The 21507-nt window shown below is 37.8% G+C and overlaps 2 protein-coding genes across 2 annotated transcripts; both read left to right on the top strand.

The window, feature by feature from the left end:
* Positions 1-263: 263 nt before the first annotated feature.
* LOC131323576 (receptor-like protein 7) lies at positions 264-16379 on the top strand. Its single transcript, XM_058355429.1, has 13 exons — positions 264-398; positions 446-558; positions 1059-1083; positions 1411-1902; positions 1958-2436; positions 2569-2676; positions 2884-3116; positions 3280-3350; positions 7029-9868; positions 11355-11466; positions 14473-14532; positions 15545-15618; positions 16295-16379. Exons 1-13 carry the CDS (start codon positions 264-266, stop codon positions 16377-16379), a joined length of 4827 nt encoding a protein of 1608 aa, XP_058211412.1.
* A 107-nt stretch (positions 16380-16486) lies between these two features.
* LOC131323577 (receptor-like protein 9DC3) lies at positions 16487-19827 on the top strand. Its single transcript, XM_058355430.1, has 3 exons — positions 16487-16588; positions 17336-18882; positions 19014-19827. The coding sequence occupies exons 1-3, from the start codon at positions 16487-16489 to the stop codon at positions 19825-19827; spliced, it is 2463 nt and encodes an 820-aa protein (XP_058211413.1).
* Positions 19828-21507: the final 1680 nt, after the last annotated feature.

A 21507-nucleotide genomic window follows, 5' to 3' on the forward strand; every position in this document is an offset into this window, starting at 1 on the left:
TCCTTGATCTGTCTGGATATTTTAACCCATATCTTACTGGACAAGAACATCTTTTGAAACTTGAAAAACCCGGTCTGAGAGACCTAGTTTAAAACCTAACCAACCTGAAAGTACTTGACCTCAGTGCTGTGAACGTATCTTCTACGGTGCCACGTGCTTTATTGAACATGACTTCTCTGACAATTCTTTATCTTAGGAGTTGTTAGCTGTATGGTGAATTTCTAATTGGCATTTTCCGTCTACCGAACCTACAACTTTTAGGCATGTCAGCCAACGAAAACCTATTTGGGTATCTTACTGAATTTGCACACAGTAGTCCCCTCGAGGAATTGCTGATTGGGGGGACAAATTTTTCTGGATTGCTGCCAACTTCAATTGGGAATCTTGATTCCTTAAACGTGTTGGAATTTGGACACTGCAATTTGCATGGAACATTTTGATGCAGGCCGAAACCTGCGAGGTTGGGATAGTACCGGGAAGCCACTCGACCGGGGGCAACAAAAGTCACTCACACGATCAAGTCACACACTTGATTATCGGAGGAATCACTACTCTCAAGCAAGAAATACTTGCACAATATTTTCATAAACTCATACTTTGATCTTTTCATTCATTAGAACTCATATAAATAGGCATTACAAAAAATGACTCAACAGGACTCAAGACTAGACAAATTCCTAGACAAACTTTTCGAATAAATAGATGACTCTTCAACTACATGCATAAGAGCATCCACATTGCAATAAGCAAATTGGTATGGATAAGCAAACTTAACAACAATGCTAAAAAAACACCTCACATTGTAATAAGCAAAGTTACAAGTCTTTTAGCAAATAACCAAATTCCACCCATTCCATAACCAAACTTAACAACTTTTACCAATAACCAAAACTCAATAATCAAACCCAATAACCAAATTCAAAACTAAAAAACTAAAAAACACCTCACATTAGAATCGTCTCATCGAGAAGAATAATTTGGTGTGGTCGGGTGCGTGATTAGAACTCGTTTGTAATTGGACATAGGTGCATTGCGTATTGTGGGGGTTTTTTTTACAGGGATGCAAAGATAAACAATGTAGAGGTAAAGTTTGTTATGTTTGATTATGAACTAAATGGATAATCAAATGCTGACGTGACACATTTTGGTTATTGATTTTGATTATTCCCATTGCGGATGCTCTAATGATAAACCTAGAGTGATGTGTCTCAAGAAACTAACTACGTGCATATGTGTATCATATTAATGACTGACTCTAAATGCTTGACTAGAAAATTAATAAAGACATAATTAAAAGACTCTTCGGTTCTGCCGGGATCATTATGCTCCGGCATTACATTTCCCCCCTCGGTAGGCAATCTGGCCCAGCTCACTTTTCTAGACGCTACTGGAAACAATTTTTGGGGACAGATTCCTTCATCAATAGCAAACTTGTCTAAGCTCACTCGCTTAGGACTCAGCAATGGTAGCACTGGTAGTTTTGATGTAGGAACCCTATGTTTCCTACTTGGAAAGATGTCAAAACTTACCGAATTGTACCTTTTTGGAACGAAAATAAGCGACGTATTACCTCAGTCTCTTGGTAACCTGACCCAGATATCTGAGTTGAAACTTAACAACAATAAGTTACTTGGTGAAATCCCATCTTGGCTTCTGAACCTCACCCGACTTACCAGCCTAGACCTTTCAGAAAATCAATTATATGGCATGTTTCCAAGCTCAATCTCTCAACTCAAGCACCTTGAAACTCTTGATCTAGCTTCAAACAGCTTGAGTGGCAAAGCCAAGTTAGACATCTTTCAAACTCTCCAAATCCTTACTCGGTTGGAATTGTCAGGAAACAAATTGACTGTGCTCGCAACAAACAGTACCAATGCTACTCAACCAAAATTCAATAGTACAGTATGTATTGGCTTCATGCAACTTGAAGGAGTTCCCTGATTTCTTTAGGTTCCAGGATGAATTAGAAGGGCTTGATTTGGGTAATAACAATATTCATGGCCAAATACCAACATGGTTGTGGAACACGAGTAAAGAAACAATGACATATATCGACCTTCGTAGGAACTTTCTTACAGGATTTGAGCAGCATCCAGATGCCATTTCATGGATATCACTAGTATACCTAGATTTTAGCTTTAACAGGCTGCAAGGACCACTCCCACTTCCACCACCATCTATTTTTTCTTATACAGTCGCTTATAATTCACTAACCAAAGAAATCCCACCATCATTCTGCCAACATAGTGCTCTTTTTGTTCTAGACTTGTCTGATAATTATTTAAGTGGGGCCATCCCTCAATGCTTGTTCAATTCTACTAGTGATTCTCTGTCAATTCTCAGTCTGAGTAGCAACAATTTTCATGGTACTGTTCCCCAGATGTTCATGAGGGAGATCAAGATGATTGACTTGAGTCAAAATCAATTGCATGGGGGGTTACCATGTTCATTGGCTAATTTTACAAAGCTTGAAATTCTTGTTCTGGGAGATAATCAGATTGAGGACACTTTTCCCTTTTGGTTGGGAACTCTTCCCAAGTTATAAGTTCTTGTTCTTCGATCTAACAGATTCCATGGTGCCATTGAGAATCCTAAAACCAATTTGAAATTTCCAAAGCTGCAGATCATTGACCTCTCTCACATTGATTTCTCCAGTACATTGCCATCACCATCAGAGTACTTCCAAACTGGAATGCAATGAAATTAGTCACGAAAGGAAATTCAACATATATGCAAGGGACAGTGGAAGCACGACTACTAGAAAAGCAGGTCTATTTTGTTAGTTTTCCCTATTCAATAACAATATCTAGCAAACGGACAAAAAGGGTATGAGAGGATCCAAAGTGTATTTGTATTCGTTGATTTTTCAAGCAATAAATTCAGCGTCGAAATTCCAGAATCCCTTGGAAGTCTCCGTGGACTTCAAGCGCTAAACATTTCCAAAAACAACCTCATTGGCACTATCCCGTCATCCTTGGCCAATTTGAGGGACCTGGAATCTTTGGACCTATCTAGAAACCTGCTTTCAGGAGAGATCTCTCAACAGCTAACCCAACTCACTTTCCTTTCAGTCCTAAACGTTTCTCATAACCATCTCACGGGCCCCATACCTCAAGGTAAACAATTCGATACATTTGCTAATAGTTCATATAATGGGAAGATGGGATTGTGTGGTGTCCCCTGACGATATTATGCGGGAATTCAGAAATGTCACCCCCACCACCACCGGCACACAGCTCGCAAGGCGATGATTTAGAGTTTTCGAGTGGTATCTACTAGATGGTCATAATGATGGGATATGGGAGTGGACTGATAATTGGGTTGGTTATTGGGTAGATGTTGACCACGAGGTATCATGAACGGATTGTTGCAATCTTCAAAAGGGCAACGAAAACTCAAAGGAGGCCGAAAATTAAGGGGTGAAGAAACTAAATTTGTTAGTAGTGCTTGTACTATACTGTTTGTCCATGTGTGTGCTCTTAGCTTTCAAGAAGTAATTTTCATGTCTTTTTTTCATTTTTAAGTTTTCTTTCAAGTGATTCCTACTACGTCTACTGTTTGTTCATCTGATGGTTGTTTATTTAAGAAGCAACTTTGTTAGTTCGTCTGTGTATTTCTCTTGCCAAGTAATTTTTATGAAGTATACAAATACAATCAATAGATGAAAGCGCTTCCTAATGATCAAGCACTTTTCGATATTCGATTGTGCTATGTTAGAAAACTGTTCTCTACATCGTAAATTGTTCTCAACATAGTATATGTCTTCGATTACTTTTGTTCTCCGCAGATTAGTAAATCACACCATCAGCTTTGAGCCTAGCTTTTGTGGATTGGCTTTTCGGAGTTCATCTTGGAAATTATAAAAAATATTTGGGTAAAAATTGTAATTTTATACTTTTTTGATTCGTTTTGACAAAACGAATCAATAATCCACAAAAATCAATAGTGCAAGTCGATTCAATTGTTTATTTAATATCGTAACAAAACATAAACGAGGAAACATAAAGTAGTAGCAGATATCGGATTTGAATGCAATACAAAGGTAGTTCGAAATCTTACGAATCGGGAGCAATAAGTCGCCGATGCACGAGAAAGCCGATTGGGGCTAAAAGCTGATCAACTACAAACCTAACAAGCCAACGGTGGTTTGTTCAAGTTTGATTCCAAAATTTAACAAGCCTATTAAAGTTTGGCTTCTTTATGATACGAAACAATCTCAGACGAGCTCATCTTCGCTCCTTAAAAATATGAGTAAATATATGAGTAAAAACTTTATTTGATATTGTGTGCTCCAATGGGTAAACTCAAACCCAAGAATAAATATGCACCGAGTAAAAACTTCATTAATGGCAAAATTATAAATTTAAAGTTGTGAAATTTGCCTAGTAAGGGTTTGAGTCTTAACCAAATTTGAGTCTAAATTTGAGTAAAACTCAAATTTGGTATAGGTTTGGGGAAGCAGTGAATGAGGGTTTTGGATGATTTTTACTCAAATTTGAATTTGAGCTTAGATTTGAGTAAGGAGCGGAGATGTGAGTCGATTTTGAGTAGTTTCATTCTTTTAAAAGAGCAATGCTATGGCCTTGCTCAATGAGAAGAAAATAAGGCCAGTGAACATATAATGCGTCAGAAGAAAATAAGGCCCGTGAACATATAATGCGTCATTAATCTATTGGTAAAATATGTGCTCCACTAAATGACACTTTGGGCACATTCTATCTACCAATATATCGGTGATATGTAGTGCAACTAAAATGAATTAATTTCGAAGGCAAAATTTGAGAAGTGCAACTGTGCCCATGCCTGGAGGCATAATTCAAAAGCATTGACATAAAATAATACTCCCTCCGTCCCTTTTTTTGTGTCTAGTATTCCATTTTGGGCTGTCCCTTAATAAGTGTTCATTTTGTAAAGTTATGGGGGGTAAAAGTTGGTGTATTGTCTATTTTGTCCCTAAAAGTAAATTTCATTTTGAAAAGTTAGTGAGTAAAAGTGTAATGATGATGGGTAAGTAGGAAAAGTGGAGGAAAAAGTTGATGTGAAAGGTGTAATGATGATGTCTTTTTAATAAGTTGGAGTTACGAAGCAAGACACTTAAAAAGGGACAGAGGGAGTAATAATAATTAAAAACTTTCATGCACCATCAACGCTAAAACTGTTTAATCTCAATAGAAGATATATTACCCAAATAATCAAAGCAGATGCAAAAGTGTTAAAAAAATTAAGGAGCTATTATTCAAGATTACATCAACATCACTGCTATTTTTTTTCCCGTAAACATGTCAACAAAAGTGTACATGCAAGGAATCACAATAAGATCGCCAACTCCTCCTTCATCTTCAAAGCACCAACTTAATCACTTCTTAGCCAAAATAATTATTTTCGTAGGGTCCAATATGTGATTACCAAATGTAGTCACCAAAGTAGTACATAGTTATTTAAATATCGTAAGTTGACCGACGCCGAGCAATATCTTATTCGAGTTTGGTAGCTGCCTAAAAATTTTCATATTGCTCACTTTCTTTGTTCATAGAAGTAATCGATCTCAAACAAACTTTTCAATGTTTTCATAAGAGAGTACAACCCACAGATTCCAATTTAAACAGTTTTGTTCGTTTATGAGGCAACTTGGGCAATGGAAAATAAAACGTCTGATGTTTGTCTTCAACCTTCCATTAGTTTTGGCTGCTGATTTTGCCACTCTCTTTTTTATTGACGTCACTCCCCTGTAAGTGTATTTTTGGTGAAATACACTTGCAGGGGAGTGACGTTAACAAAAAATAGAGTGACAAAATCATTTTCCAAAGTTTTTAACACAATAGTAAATTATGATCCCAAGAAATAATAATTTCCACCTTCTATTTTCTGTAGAAGAGGAGAAATGACATTATACCCCCTTGGACTGTTGCTAAGTCATGAGTTGCCCCTCCAACTTTGAACTCATACACTTAACCCCCTTGTACTATGCGAACTTGTACGAGTTACCCCTTGCCGTCAAAAGATGCACGAACCACATTGACGCTGTTAAGGGGAGATGCCCTTCCACGTTGGCTAGCTGCTTTTGAGCTTATCTATGCGTGGCATGTTTACTTACATGTCTGATGATGTCTTCTTTAAGTAAATATGCATAAAAACAATGGCGCCATTCTGTTGCATCCAAATAACAGATTCCAAATCGGATTAAGGCACAAACTGCTTGTTCTTAAGGATAATGTTGTACTTGGATCTAAGATCTATGGAAGAAAAATGAAAAGTAAAGAATACACTTGAATTTGGTGATCAAAAACTCAAAATTCAAACACAATATAAGCTACTAGTATGAAAGTAAATATAAACTTCATTGAACGCTCTACAATCTATGATGAGATTAGACCAACTGACCAATGCTCTACGAGCGTAAAGACCGGGTCAATGCACTATCACATAAAAAATTACTGTCATCATGGAAATTGGTGGAATTGGCTAAATTGGTGAAATTGGTGGAATTGGTGAAATTGGTGGAAGTGGAAAATAATACCAGCACAGGACAAGATTATGGCAAAATGTTTCTGTGAAGTGCTGTGAAAATGAAAAGAACTGACTTTTTTGTTACGTGAAGTGCACCGCAATTCTTTACATAAAAAAAGACTATTAACGACCGTATCACAAGTGTAACACAATTTTCCTTTTTCTTTAATTTCATATTGTTTTTATTTAATCCCACCAGTTTAGTGGGCGGACTTGACTTAAGAAGGAATTGGAGCAACTCCAAAGACACCGGGGGAGGGGTCCAACGCAATTTTTGTTCCTTTAAATTTCCAAGTGTTCACACAAACGCGACACAAAACGTGCTTTTTAATTTAAACAGGGGGAGGATGCACTTTTCGTGTATAAAAGCACATCGAAGGCATAAGCCTTCTCATCCAAGATTGGTAACTCTTAAGATTAGCTACTTATACATGATGGATTCAGCTTTGTATCTTCGCATGTTCCTGATCTTGTGTTGTTTTAATCTTAATGTTTTGACTAACTCTTACTCTTCTACGCAGCCACTATGCCATGAAGATGAGAGATCAGCCTTGCTGAAGTTCAAGCATAGCTTTGACATCAAGAAGTTTGCATCTGGCGATCCTTCTGCTTATCCGAAGGTTGAGTCATGGAAGCTTGATGGAAATGCTAGCGATTGCTGCTCTTGGGATGGTGTGGAGTGTGACCATGACACTGGTCGTGTGATTGGTCTCGACCTCAATAGCAGCTTCCTCTTTGGTTCTATCAACTCCAACAGCAGCCTCTTCAGCCTTGTTCACCTTCAAAGGCTGAACCTTGCTGACAATCACTTCAATTATTCTCAAATTCCGACCGGAATTGAAAATCTTTCAAGACTAGAGAGTCTCAACCTCTACAATTCTTATTTTTCTGGTCAGATCCCTTCAGAAATCTCCTCTCTTTCCCAATTGACTTTCCTTGATTTGTCCGGATATTTTGACTATACTCCTGAATATCTTTTGAAACTTGAAAAACCTAGTCTGAGAGACCTAGTTCAAAAACTGACCAACCTGAAAGTACTTGTCCTCACTGGGGTGAACATATCTTCAACAGTTCCAGAAGCTTTATCAAATATGACCTCTCTAACAAGTCTTGATCTTCAGAGTTGTTTGTTGTATGGTGAATTCCCAATGAGCATTTTCCATCTACCAAACCTCCGGAGTTTAGGCATTTCACTCAATGAAAACCTCATTGGTTACCTTCCTGAATTTCCACGCGGTAGTCCGCTTGAGGTATTGCTCATTGCGTGCACAAGGTTTTCCGGAGTGCTTCCAACTTCAATTGGGAATCTTGATTCCTTAAACAAGTTAGACATAGCATTCTCCATTTTGTATGGGAGTCTTCCACCCTCGCTTGGCAATCTAGCCCAGCTCACGTTTCTGGATGTTTCTGGAAACTATTTCCAGGGACAGATTCCTTCATCAATTGCAAACTTATCAAAACTCACTGAATTAGGACTCGGCGATGGTGCTTTTGATGCAGGAACCCTATCTTTCCTATTTGAAAAACAATCAAAACTCACCACATTATTCCTTGTTGGTACAACAATAAATGATGTATTGCCACAGTCTCTTGCAAACTTGACCGAGCTATCCGTGTTAATTCTTTACAGGAATGAGTTACTTGGTGAAATCCCATCTTGGCTTCTAAACCTCACCCACTTAACCACTTTAGCCCTTACAGGAAATCAATTATCCGGCATGTTTCCAAGCTCAATCTCTCAACTCAATCATCTTGAAATTCTTGATCTTTCTTCAAACAACTTGAGTGGTGAAGTCGAACTAGACATCTTTCAAAATCTTCGAAACCTTGCTGTATTGCGATTGTCCGAAAACAAATTGTCGGTGCTAGTAACAAACAGTACAAATGCTACTCTAGCAAAATTCATCGATATAGGATTGGCATCATGCAACTTGAAGGAGTTCCCTGATTTCTTGAGGTTCCAGGATGAATTACAATCGCTTAATATGGCGGATAACGGTCTTCATGGCAAAATACCAACTTGGTTGTGGAACACAAGTAAAGAAACAATGAGATATATCGACCTTTATGGAAACTTTCTCACAGGATTTGAGGCACATCCATATGCCATGCCGTGGATATCACTAAAATCCCTAGATTTCAGCTTTAACAGGTTTCAAGGACCACTCCCTCTTCCACCACCGTCTGTCTTTGCTTATAGAGTCGCTGGTAATTTACTAACCGGAGAAATCCCAACATCATTCTGCCAAAATAGAGATCTTTTTGCGCTTGACTTGTCTGATAATTACTTAAGCGGGGCCATTCCTCAATGCTTGGCCAGTTCTAGCAGTGATTCTCTGTTGCTGCTCAATCTGAGTAGCAACAATTTTCATGGTACTATTCCCCATATGTCCATGAGGGTGATAAGGGTGATTGACTTAAGTCAAAATCAATTGCATGGGGTGGTACCACGTTCATTGGTTAATTGTACAAGGCTTGAAATTCTCCTTCTCGAAGATAATCAAATCGAGGACACTTTTCCCTTTTGGTTGGGAACTCTTCCTGAGTTAAAAGTTCTTGTTCTCCGGTCTAACAGATTCCATGGTGCCATTGAGAATCTTCAAATGAACATGAAGTTTCAGAAGCTGCAAATCATTGACCTCTCTCAGAATGGTTTCTCAGGTACATTGCCATCAGAGTTCTTCCAAAACTTGAATGCAATGAAAATGGTCAAGAAAGGGAATTCAACATATATGAAGGTGTCGAAACCAGTATTTACAAGGTTCAAAAAAATTATTTCCGGATGGGAATTTGCCTATTCAGTAACAATATCTATTAAAGGGACAAAAAGGTATTTTGTGATGATCCAAAGTGTGTTTGTCGTTGTTGATCTTTCAAGCAACAAATTCAGCGGCGAAATTCCAGAATCCCTTGGAAGTCTCAGTGGACTACAAGTGCTAAACATTTCCAACAACAACCTCACTGGAACCATCCCGTCTTTCTTGGCAAATTTGACGGACATGGAATCGCTGGATCTATCTCGAAACTTGCTTGCAGAAGAGATCCCTCAGCAGTTAACCCAACTCACTTTCCTTTCAGTCCTAAACCTTTCTCATAACCATCTCACGGGTCCCATACCTCGTGGCAAACAATTTGATACGTTTGACAATAGTTCATATGGTGGGAATATGAGATTGTGTGGTGTCCCTCTAACGATGTTATGTGGAAATTCAAAAACTTCAACCCCACCATCCCTGGCACACAGCTCGCAAGGCGATGATGATCCAGAGGTTTCGAGGGGTATTTACTGGATGATCATAATCATGGGATACGGAAGTGGGCTGATAGTTGGGTTGGTTATTGGGCATGAGCTTACCACAAGGTATAATGAACGGTTTGTTGCTATCTTTGAAAGGGGAAAGAAAACTCAGAAGAGGCAGAAAAGAAAGGGGCAAAGAAACTAAATCTACAAGCAGTGTCTTATACTGTACTTTCTGTCCATGTGTGTGATTTCCAAGTCTTTTGTCATTTTTGCTTTTTCTTTTCCAGTGATGCCTACAACATCTAAGCAGTTGTTTACTTCGTAGCTTAGTTTCTGTATTCCTCATTGTGGCTTTCTCAGTCATGATCTTAAGTATGGACCCTTGTGCTAAGAACTATAGCTACTTTGTAATTAGTCTTTCTATTCCCCTTGGCCCTTGCTATCCATTTTCAAGGAAGCAATTATGACAATCAGCAGATCAAAAGTACTTTCAGATGATACTAGAAAATTGATGTTAACTGTTCATATAGCCCCATGCTTGCTCTGTTAGAGGTGTGTGGTTGTTCTGCATTTTAGCTACAAACTAGTAAGAAACGGGGGGGGGGGGGGGGGGAGTAACATGGGGTGATTGTTAACACATGTGTGTATGGGGGGGGGGGGGAGTAACATGAGGTGATTGTTAACACATGTGTACAGATACAGAAATTCCTCAAAAAGAAAAGTATAATTTGCTGTATTGTACCTGGGGTGGACCCCACAAATGGGGTCTGTACATTTTTCGGTACCCATAATCCGACTCCAAAATGGTACAAACTGTTGTTTTTATAGTTTATTTACCAAAGTAACAGAACCTTATATACCATTTTTACCATGCATGAAACAATGAGGAAGAAACAGAAAGCAGCAGATTGTTTCTAAGTGTCTTGCAAACACTTTGAATGCAATATGAAGGCAGTTCAGAATCTTACGAATCGGGAGCAATAATATTCCATTGCACTAGAAGCGGATTGCGGCTAAGACCGAAATCGAGCAAGCCGAATTTATGTTTGGTTTGAATGTTAAACAACTATTTTAAGCTTGGCTTGATTATGAAACGAGCAGATCTCAAACAGTTGCGACTCAAACTATTTTCCGAGGCAACGTTTTATAGGAGGGCTAGTGGATATACCTTATGAGGCCCATTTAGTCTTTTCACAGAAACCTTAAAGGTAGATCTCATCCATATTCTCACGAATCACATCTAACATTGCCCCACTGCAAAATACTAGATAGCTTTGATAAAAATGGTCAGGACAGCACCCCATGATCCTCTCCAAATCGGAGCTCCTTAAAAAGTTCAAAAAGACACAAGCTACTTTTGAGAAAATTTGCCCAAGTGCTTTGAAATGAGCTTGAAATAAACAAGTGCTAGTACTAGATATCTTGAAACAATCAAAAATAAAACACTGAGCTTCCGAGAAAGTCAAATCAAAAGTTTGGAAGCAACTCAATAACACAGCTTTCCAATCCTCTTGGAAATGTCCTTAGCTGGTTCTTGACCTTTTTCTTCCTTTTCCAAGCCTCTTCCTTTATAATCTTCTAGCTCAATTAATGGATATAAATCCAGGATTGTGTGTGGTGTCCCTCTGTCAACATCATGTGAAAATTCCAAGGCCTCACCGCTGTTGCACAGCTCGCAGGCCGATGATTCAGAGTTCCCGAGGGGTACTTACTGGATGGTCAATATTCATGGGATATAGGAGCGGGCTACTAGTTGTTTAGTTTATAATTTAGTTTCTGGATTCCTCACTGTGCATGGCCTTACCAATTGCGATCTCTACTCTCTCTTGTATGTACCCTGGTAATAACGACCAACAGATCAAAGCGCCCGTCTTCTCCTTCCTTTAGATTTCTGTAGATTGCTTAGCTGGTCCATCCAAAGCATGCATCAAATGGTTAATGCCCTTTCTTAGGGCAAAGTCCACTTTCATCTCCTGTGGTTATCGTCATGTGCGGATACCCCCCTCATGGTTCAAAACTGAGCACATAACCTACCTATGGTGTTTTGAAAATGTGAGGATAGACCCCCTGCAGTCATATTTTTCATCCATATTAACGGAGGTGTATCTCATACGCCTCTAGAATGTAATTTGAGTTGTTCATAATGTATTAAATAAAGAATAAAGTATCTTTGTAAAAAATCATCTTGATCAGGCATCAATAACCCAGTGATTTATTTTTTAGTAAATTCAAATTTAAAATTTTAATTTCATAACAAAATCGATTCGACCATGAGTTTTTCATTTTTTGATTGACTTGAATTTTGACATAGATGTAGTACCTGTCAAAATTTACAATATCAACAGTTTAGATTCAATTTTTGGTATAGGAGATAGTGTGGTTAGATTTAAAAAAGACGAAGAATCAAGGGACATGATGAGGGTATATCGATCTTTTAATGTTGTGTCCGTTAATATGGATGGAAAACATGACGGCAAGGGGTCTATCCGCATATTTTTAAAAACCACAGGTAGATTATATGCTCAGTTTTAAACCATGAGAGGGTATCCGCACATGACGATAACCGCATAGGGTCAAAGAGGACTTTGCCCAATTCCTTATGACAATAAAGATCAACCACATATCCAATAATACGGGCAACCTAATAATGTCATAAATTTGGCTGCAGTCTCCTAATTAATGATTGTTGATACACGGATTGAAGAGAAGTGGTGTTTGCTTCAATGGCAAGGATAAAATCCAAATCCAATGGTCATGCATGTTTGATAGCCATTCTATTTTCTGTTTTCTGTTTTCATTTTCAGAATTTTCAAAAGTTAACTTTGAAAGTTTGTTTGGTGCCTACTTCCAGTTTCAAATTCTGGAAATCACTTTCACTATTTTCAAAATTTAAAGAAGTAACAAAACTCAACTTTCACTATTTTCAAAAGCAAAAAACAGGCTGTCTAAAAGACTCTGCTACAATTCCTTGGAGGTCTTTTAAATTTCCTCCCTCTCTCTCTCTCTCTCTCTCTCTCCACGGGGATACAATAGAACTATCATTTTCCCTTCTGCTACATAATTTGGATTTATGGTTGAATCTGATATTTTCATAGATGAACCTTGGGCCAAGAATTGCTGAGAGTAAAGCTCTGCTCAGTTGTACACCTATATCTCGTAATAGTAATCTTTTACGTTGTTAAAATGAAGGAATGTTCTCAAATACTTGTGTTTGATTCCCATGACATTCCAGAATAGCGTTGAGAATCGTAGCTGTTCAAGAATTATAGCGTTGAGAATAGTTGATTGTTGTTCAAGAAGATGTTACTCAAAGCAAAGAAATTGAAACTTACTTATTATTTAAAACTAAAAAACTTTATTTGTTGGAGCCCTGGCCTCTTCGAGCTAAAAAATTGGGGGGCCGGAAGCGACAGCTTCTTCGGCTTCCCCTCTAAGCCGGCTCTGCGTGGTCTATCTACCCGGCCCTTTCTTTCATAATATCAAGTATGGAATTTGTTTCTAACGTGATTGCAAACGCTAGGATTCCTGTATCGTTTGGGAACTAGTGGAGTAATTTCCAAGAGACCATTTTAGAAAAAAATAAAAATTGGTTTCAGAAAATGATATATTTTTTTTTAAACAGGTTGACACAAACATGTTTTCTGCTTTCACTTTTTTTTAGGAAAAGTAAAAACTGATTTCAGCAAATAGAAAACAGAAAATAGAAAAGTGGCAGTATTTTCAAATTTTTTATTCCCTGAGTTTAAAATATCCAATATGCTGGTTGTTAGCACATCTGTTACATACATATCTCGGTGTCGAAGTCACTTGCTAAGACTTTTTCGACATATAAATTAAATTAGGTTATTGAACCGGAAATCCCACCTGAATGGTGTTTCTTGCAATAGTTGGGCCTATTTTTCTAGCATTAGCATGCTGGCCAGGAGGTACTATGACGGGTTTAAAGGGACAACCTTCTCAATATGAAACATTCTTGTGTGATATTCTAGTCAATAGTCTGCCTCCCAATATGAAACATTCATTGAACAAACTTTGAGAAGATGGAGAAGTTATTAGTGTTTTCGGCATATTAAGAATCACATTGAGCTATCGTATTTACTTGCATGTCTTCTGTAAGTAAATATGCATAATCAGCAGCGTTGTTCTATTGCATCCAAATGACAGATTGTTCCAGTCTGGAGTTCAAAATGACTTCCTGGAACTTTCAAATATGAATCGGATCAACGCACGGACTACTTGTTCTTATGAACAATGTTGTATTTGGATCTAAGATTTATGAAACAAAAAAGATCGAATTTCAAACGCAATATATGCTAGTATAAGAGGAAATATAAACTGCTTTGAACGCTCAACAATCTATATGGTCATGAGATTAGACCAACGCTCTACGAGCGTAAAGACCGGGCCAATGCACTACCACAATAAAAATTACAATATATCATGGAAACAGGTGGAATTGGTTAAACCTTCCATCATGCGACAAAGTATTGTTTTTTATTTAATCCCACTAGTTTAGTGGGCGGACTTGACTTAAGAAGGAATTGGGGGAACTCCAAAAACACCGGGGGTGGGGTCCAACACAGTCTCCTCTCTCTTTAATTTCCTGGTGTTCTCAGACAAAAGTGACACAATTAATCCAACAAGTTCAGTGGGTGAACTTGACTTAAAAAGGTATTGGAGTCCATTGTTAGCTGCGTTTTTTGAGCATTTTTTTTAAACAATAGGAGGCTGCACTTGTAATGTATAAAACCGCCAAAAAGCATAAGCTTTCTCATCCAAGATTGGTAACTCTTAAGATAGCTACTTATACACATGATGGATTCATCTTTGTATCTTCAAATGTTCCTGATGATCTTCTATTTTATTTTAAACTAAAACGGAAACGTTTTAAGGGTTTCGTAGGGGCTACTATGCCAATGGGAACAGCAGAGCCCTCGGGTCCCCCCTACTTTTTAATTTATTTTTTTATTTAATTACTTATATCTTATTTATTTAATTTCTATAAATACACCCTTTGTATATTTAAAAATATAATTCAAGAATTAAGCGCTTTAATTTTCAATTCAGTTAAATCAGAGCAAAGATCGTTTTTTTTTTGTTATTTTATTTTAAATGGTCATAATGAATTTTTTGTTTAAGGCCTTTCAACAAACACCCTAAGACTCATTATTTAGTTTCAAGACTCTCTTAGGGTGTCCATTGAAATGCCTTAAAGCCAAAAATTTATTACAACCATTTGGATGAAATGATCAGAAAAATAACATCTTTGCACTGGTTCAAACGAATTGAAAATTGAAACACTTATTTTCGTAACTATATTTTTTAATCTATAAAGGACAAAAAAATAAAAATAAAACAGTCGGATAAACATGATCAATTGAAACACTTTTTTTTCTCTCAATTACTTTACAAAGCCTAGAATTAGACTTGAACTTATTGTTAAAGAGAAAAAAAAATTCAAACTAGAAAGAAATAAAAAGAAATAAAATGAAAAAAAAATCAAACTGGAAAGAAAAGGAAAAAAAAGAAAGAAAGAAGGAAACTGTAAAGAAAGAAAGAAAGAAAAGGAAGAGAGAGAGAGAGAAAGAGAGAGGGGTAATCCGGGAAAGGGGAGGTGGAGCCGGGGGGGGGGGGGGGGGGGGGGTGGGGGGCGAATAGCAGCTCTCGGTGGGAAATGGAGGAAAAGGAGGGACCTGGGTGATTTTAGTCTTGACAGATGGGAAAGAGCAAAATGGAGGAAACAAGGAAAAAGGTTGGGTCTTTTTTATCTGAAACGTCTCGCGCTTGGTTTCTTAGCGAAACGACGTCGTTTCCGCTAACGTCGTGATGATGTCAGCACATTGTGCTCATGGTTGTGTTCTGTACGTTGTGTGAGTAGCATTTTCGAGTGTCGTAGTAGTTTCCAATGTGACACGCCACCTTTTCAGAAATATCCTTACATCTTACGCGTTAGCATTATTCACAAGTAAAACTTCCTTCGTTACTACTGATATAAAATGAAAATTCAGAAAGATTGGATTGATGTAGATCGATGTGCCCATCTATTTCCAACAAGTTCAGTGGGTGGAGTACTTGACTTCAAAAGTTAGCTAGTTGAGCAACTCCAAAGACTACAAGGGAGTGGGAGGGGTCCATTATTAGATGCCTTTCGACTTTTGAGCACTCGGACTGTATAAAAGCACATTAAGGGCATTAGCTTTCTCATCCAAGATTTGTATCTCTAAGATAGCTACTTTTATAATACATGATGGATTCATCTTTGTATCTTCACATGTTCCTGATGATCTTCTGTTGCTTTAATCTTGATATTTTTACCAACACACCCAATCTTTAAAACTTGGTTTTTAAGAATGAATTCTGCTCGAGGTTTGTATAAGAAGTATGAACTACTACTACTTTTAATCAATTTTTCTTTCCTCTTTTTATGTGCCTTGAATGGTGTGTGATCTGGACCCTTTTTTTTTTAAACAATAGACATCACTTAAAATGGTTCAAACCGCTATATTAGAGCTTCTTACCTGTAGATCATGTTTGGCTCTTCTGTAGAAGTCTTTTGCCGTGTGTTGACCGTTTCGTTAGAAGTTTGAGTGACAAGAGCGTTTTTGTGGGTGATTATTTCCAGTTTTTGTAACTGGTCCCCATTAGATATAATGTTTCGCTAATGCAATGAGTTCACATGCATCTTGGCGGTAAAATGCACATCAAACATGTCCGAAATGGATAGGATTAGGAACATATATGGTCCATATTGAATCTATTGAAGGCATTAAGTCAAGTAATAGGACAAGATATTCAAATTATGCAGGACATGACAGGTATGCTGAGGAGACCTTGAATATGGTAAATTTACCTTATATTTTGGAGAGCCATATGCCCATATATTTGTACCTACATGTATGAATGTAGATATGTGTGTGTGTGAGAGAGAAATTTGATATTCAATTAAACGCTACATAATAACAAGAAGTGTAATTAACATGAATTTTTTTTTAAAATCTAGTAGTATTTGATTACTTAAACACCAAGAGAGGTCATGCAGAATTGCAGATTAATATTCTGTCAAAACAAATTAATCAAAGAAACCAAGATCATTTAAGAAAAAGTAATTCACTAAATGCATACATTCACCAAAATAGAATGAGGGATTGTCTGACAAGTGTCGTAGCAGTGTACAATGTGACACGACACCTTTTCAGAAATATCCTTACTGATCTCAACCGTTAGTATCCACAAGTAAAACTTCCTTCGTTTCAACTGATATAAAATGCAAATTCAGAAAGATTGTATAGATGTACATGTGGCCATTTGTTCTCCACAAAAAAAAACAAGCAAATCTCTTTCCAAAAGCTAATGGAGTAACTCCAAAGACTCCAAGGGAAAGGGAGGGGTCCATTATTAGATGCCTTTTGAGCACTCGGAGTGTATAAAAGACGTTAAGGGCATTAGCTTCCTCATCCAAGATTTGTATCTCTAAGATAGCCACTTTTATAATACATAATGGATTCATCTTTGTATCTTCACATGTTCCTGATGATCTTCTGTTGCTTTAATCTTAATGTTTTGACTAACTCATACTCTTCTACGCAGCCACTATGCCATGAAGATGAGAGATCAGCCTTGCTGCAATTCAAGCGTAGCTTTGACATCAAGAAGTTTGCTTCTGGCAATCCTTCTGCTTATCCAAAGATCAAGTCATGGAAGCTTGATGCAAATGCTAGCGATTGCTGCTCGTGGGATGGCGTGGAGTGTGACCATGATACCAGTCGTGTGATTGGTCTCGACCTCAGTAGCAGCTTCCTCTATGGTTCTATCAACTCCAACAGCAGCCTCTTCAGTCTTGTTCACCTTCGGAGGCTAAACCTTGCTGACAATCACTTCAATTATTCTCAAATTCCAACCGGAATTGGAAATCTTTCAAGACTAAAGAGTCTCAACCTCTATAATTCTTATTTTTCTGGTCAGATCCCTTCAGAGATCTCATCTCTTTCCCAATTGACTTTCCTTAATCTATCTCAATACTTTGAACCCGTGCATGCTACTCATGTATATCTTTTGAAACTTGAAAAACCCAGTTTGAGAGATCTAATCCAAAACCTAACCAACCTGAAAGTACTAGACCTCAATGTGGTGAACGTATCTTCTACAGTGCCAGGTGCTTTATCGACTATGACCTCTCTGACACATCTTAATCTCGGGAATTGTATCCTTTATGGTGAATTCCCAATGGGCATTTTTCATCTACCAAACCTACGGGTTTTACGTGCGTCGGTCAATGAAAACCTATTTGGTTACCTTCCAGAATTTCCGTATGGTGGTCCATTTGAGGAATTGAAGATTTGGAAAACAAATTTTTCCGGATTGCTTCCAAATTCCATTGAGAACCTTCATTCCTTGAAGGAGTTACATTTAGGAGAGTCCAATTTTTATGGGACACTTCCAAGCTCTCTTGGCAATCTGGCCCAGCTCACGTTTCTGGATGTTGTCGGAAGCAATTTTTGGGGACAGGTCCCTTCATCAATAGCAAACTTATCAAAACTCACTGTCTTAGGACTCGGCCATTGTACTTTTGATGCACGACCCCTTGAAAAGCTATCAAAACTCATTATACTAGCACTTGACCATACAAAACTAAGGGATGTATTACCACAGTCTCTTGCTAACATGACCCAGCTATCTACGTTAATTCTCAACAACAATGAGTTATTTGGTGAAATCCCATCTTGGCTTTTGAACCTCACCAGATTAACCTTTCTAGACCTTTCAAAAAATCGACTATCTGGCATGTTTCCGAGCTCAATCTCTCCACTCAAGCATCTTGAATACCTAGATTTCAGCTTTAACAGGCTGCAAGGACCACTCCCTCTTCCACCACCGTCTGTCCTTTATTATAGAGTCGCTGGTAATTTACTAACTGGAAAAATACCAACATCATTCTGCCAAAATAGAACTCTTTTTGCACTTGACTTGTCTGATAATAACCTAAGCGGTGCCATTCCTCAATGCTTGGCCAGTTTTAGTAGTGGTTCTCTGTTGCTTTTCAATCTGAGTTACAACTTCTTCCATGGTACCGTGCCCCAAACGTTCATGAGGGGGATCAAGATGATTGACTTGAGTCATAATCAATTGAATGGGGGGTACCAAGCTCATTGTCTAATTGTACAACGCTTGAAATTCTTCTTTTGGGAGATAATCAGATCGAGGACTTTTTTCCCTTTTGGTTGGGATCTCTTCCTGAGTTACAAGTTCTTATTCTTCGATCTAACAGATTTCATGGTGCCATTGAGAATCTTAAAACCAATTTGAAGTTTCCGAAGTTGCGGATCATTGACCTCTCTCACAATGGTTTCTCTGGTACATTGCCGTCAGAGTACTTCCAAAACTGGAATGCAATGAAAGTGGTCGGAAAAGGGAATTCAACATATATGCAAGTGGAGACACCAGTAGGTTTTGGGGTGGCAAATATTGTTTATTCTGAGGGTTTTACCTATTCGATGACAATATCTAGCAAAGGGACAAAACTACTTTATGAGAAGATCCAAAGTGTATTTGTAGTTGTTGATCTTTCAGACAACAAGTTCAGAGGTGAAATTCTAGAATCCCTTGGAAGTCTCAGTGGACTTCAAGCTCTAAATATTTCCGAAAACAACCTCATTGGCATCATCCCGTCATCCTTTGCATATTTGGCGGACCTAGAATCGTTGGACCTATCTCGAAACCGACTCTCAGAAGAGATCCCGCAGCAACTAACCAAACTCACTTTCCTCTCAGTCCTACACGTTTCTCATAACCGTCTCACTGGCCCCATACCTCGAGGTAAACAATTCGATACATTTGATAATAGTTCATATGGTGGGAATATGGGATTGTGTGGTGTCCCCCTGACAATCTTATGCGAGAATTCAAAAACGTCACCCCCACCACCACCGGCACACAGCTTGCAAGGCGATGGGTTAGAGTTTTCGAGGGGTATCTACTGGATGGTCATAATGATGGGATATGGGAGTGGGCTGATAATTGGGTTGGTTGTCGGGCAGACGCTCACCACGAGGTATCATGAACAGTTTGTTGCAATCTTCTAAAGGGCAAAGGAAACTCAAAAGAGGCAGAAAAGGAAGGGGCCAAGAAACTAATCTGTTAGCAGTGTCTGTACTATATTGTTTGTCCATGTGTGTGCTCTTAGCTTTCAAGAAGTAATTTTCATGTGTCATTTTTAAGTTTTCTTTCAAGTGATTCCTACTACATGTACTGTTTGTACATCTGATGGTTGTTTATTTAAGAACTACAACTACTTTGTTGTTTAGTCTGTGTATTCCTCTTGCCATGTAATTTTGATGAAGTTTGTAATTATAGTCAACAGATGAAATGATGCTGCTACTTTCTGTTATAGTCCAACGATTCTTTTGTTAAAACGTGTTCTTTTTTATAAAAAAAATCAGATTAATCGGATATGAATAAGTGCTTGATTAATTCGTTCACAATTTTGGACTACAAATTTTGAACTTAATATTATATCTATTTATCAAGCACATTTCGATATTCAATTGAGTTGATTTTATGTATAGCATATTAGAAAATTGTTCACTACATAGTAATTGTCTTCAATTACTTTTGTTCTCTACATATAGTAAATCACACCATCAGTTTTGCACCTACTTTTTGTGAATTGGCTTTTTGTGTTTTGTCTTGCATATTTCAAAAAAATACTTGGGTAAAAGTCATAATTTTTTTACTTTTTTGAATCGTCTTGATTGGATGAATCAATAATTCAGAAAAATTAGATGCAAAACTAACAAATACGATTTTTTAATAAAGACAAAATAAGAAAAATCCCAAAAATCCCTTAGCAGAACTTAAGTGTAATGTCTATTGTCTAGAAAAAAAAAAGAAAAAAAAAGATTTAGGAAATTGATTTCTCACATTCTTTTTATCGAGCGCATTTCATTTTTTTGTCTTCATCTATACTACTTCTTTTAAATGTACGAAGGTGTTTTCTACTTTTAATTTTACACAAATGCCGCTAAACACTTGCAATTAGTACTTGCACCACCCTACGACTCTTCCCCAAACAACACGGCTCCAACGGATTTGATACAAAACAACGACAACCTCTCCTGGCTTCCAATGGACACAACTCACTAGGCAGGGAAACAGAAAATGCTTCCCAAAATTGCTCTAGCGCTCCATTCTTCTCATCCACTAAAGTTTGGCAGCCGACTACCCCCATTCACGTACTCCGCTGCATGACACAGTGATTCTACGCAGAGGGATAAAAAAAAAAAACATACCAGGCTGTTTCAAACAGAAACCCAAGACAGGTAAAAACATGTATTCGACTTTCCTCCTTGCCTCTAATTGCAATCACTTTCCCCTTTGAATGGACCACTACGTCGATCATCATTCAAGGAACATAATCGCCCACATGTATCGAATACGAATCCACAAAGGTGTTTTACGTTAATTACCCACTATGTCGACCATAATTTTCGCACAGAAACTGTATGATGAAAGGTTCCTTTTTCTTTTGGCTTATAGACTATTTGGTGAAGACCATTTGAATGTGGCGTAGAAAGGGTTGCGAGAGCTTTATAATTGTTCTCCTATCATCATATAGCCGTATATATAATCTACCAAGCAAGACACAAAATTGCTATTGATGTAATTCATGCATATTCAAGAGGCAAGTAAGATATATAGCATTGCGTATATCGATCCCCAATACAAATTATGAAGATAAAAATAATTTAGTTTTCAGTTAAATA

Source organism: Rhododendron vialii, chromosome 4a (assembly GCF_030253575.1).
Source record: "Rhododendron vialii isolate Sample 1 chromosome 4a, ASM3025357v1".
Classification (NCBI taxonomy): domain Eukaryota; kingdom Viridiplantae; phylum Streptophyta; class Magnoliopsida; order Ericales; family Ericaceae; genus Rhododendron; species Rhododendron vialii.

Coding starts and splice junctions, on each gene's coding strand:
- LOC131323577 (XM_058355430.1), top strand. CDS start 16,487: ATGGTCCATATTGAATCTATTGAAGGCATTAAGTCAAGTAATAGGACA. Junction 16,589..17,335: donor CTGAGGAGACCTTGAATATG/GTAAATTTACCT, acceptor TCTTCTACGCAG/CCACTATGCCATGAAGATGA. Junction 18,883..19,013: donor CATAATCAATTGAATGGGGG/GTACCAAGCTCA, acceptor TCGATCTAACAG/ATTTCATGGTGCCATTGAGA.
- LOC131323576 (XM_058355429.1), top strand. CDS start 264: ATGTCAGCCAACGAAAACCTATTTGGGTATCTTACTGAATTTGCACAC. Junction 9,869..11,354: donor GGGCATGAGCTTACCACAAG/GTATAATGAACG, acceptor ATATAAATCCAG/GATTGTGTGTGGTGTCCCTC. Junction 14,533..15,544: donor AGCTTTCTCATCCAAGATTG/GTAACTCTTAAG, acceptor TTGGTTTCTTAG/CGAAACGACGTCGTTTCCGC.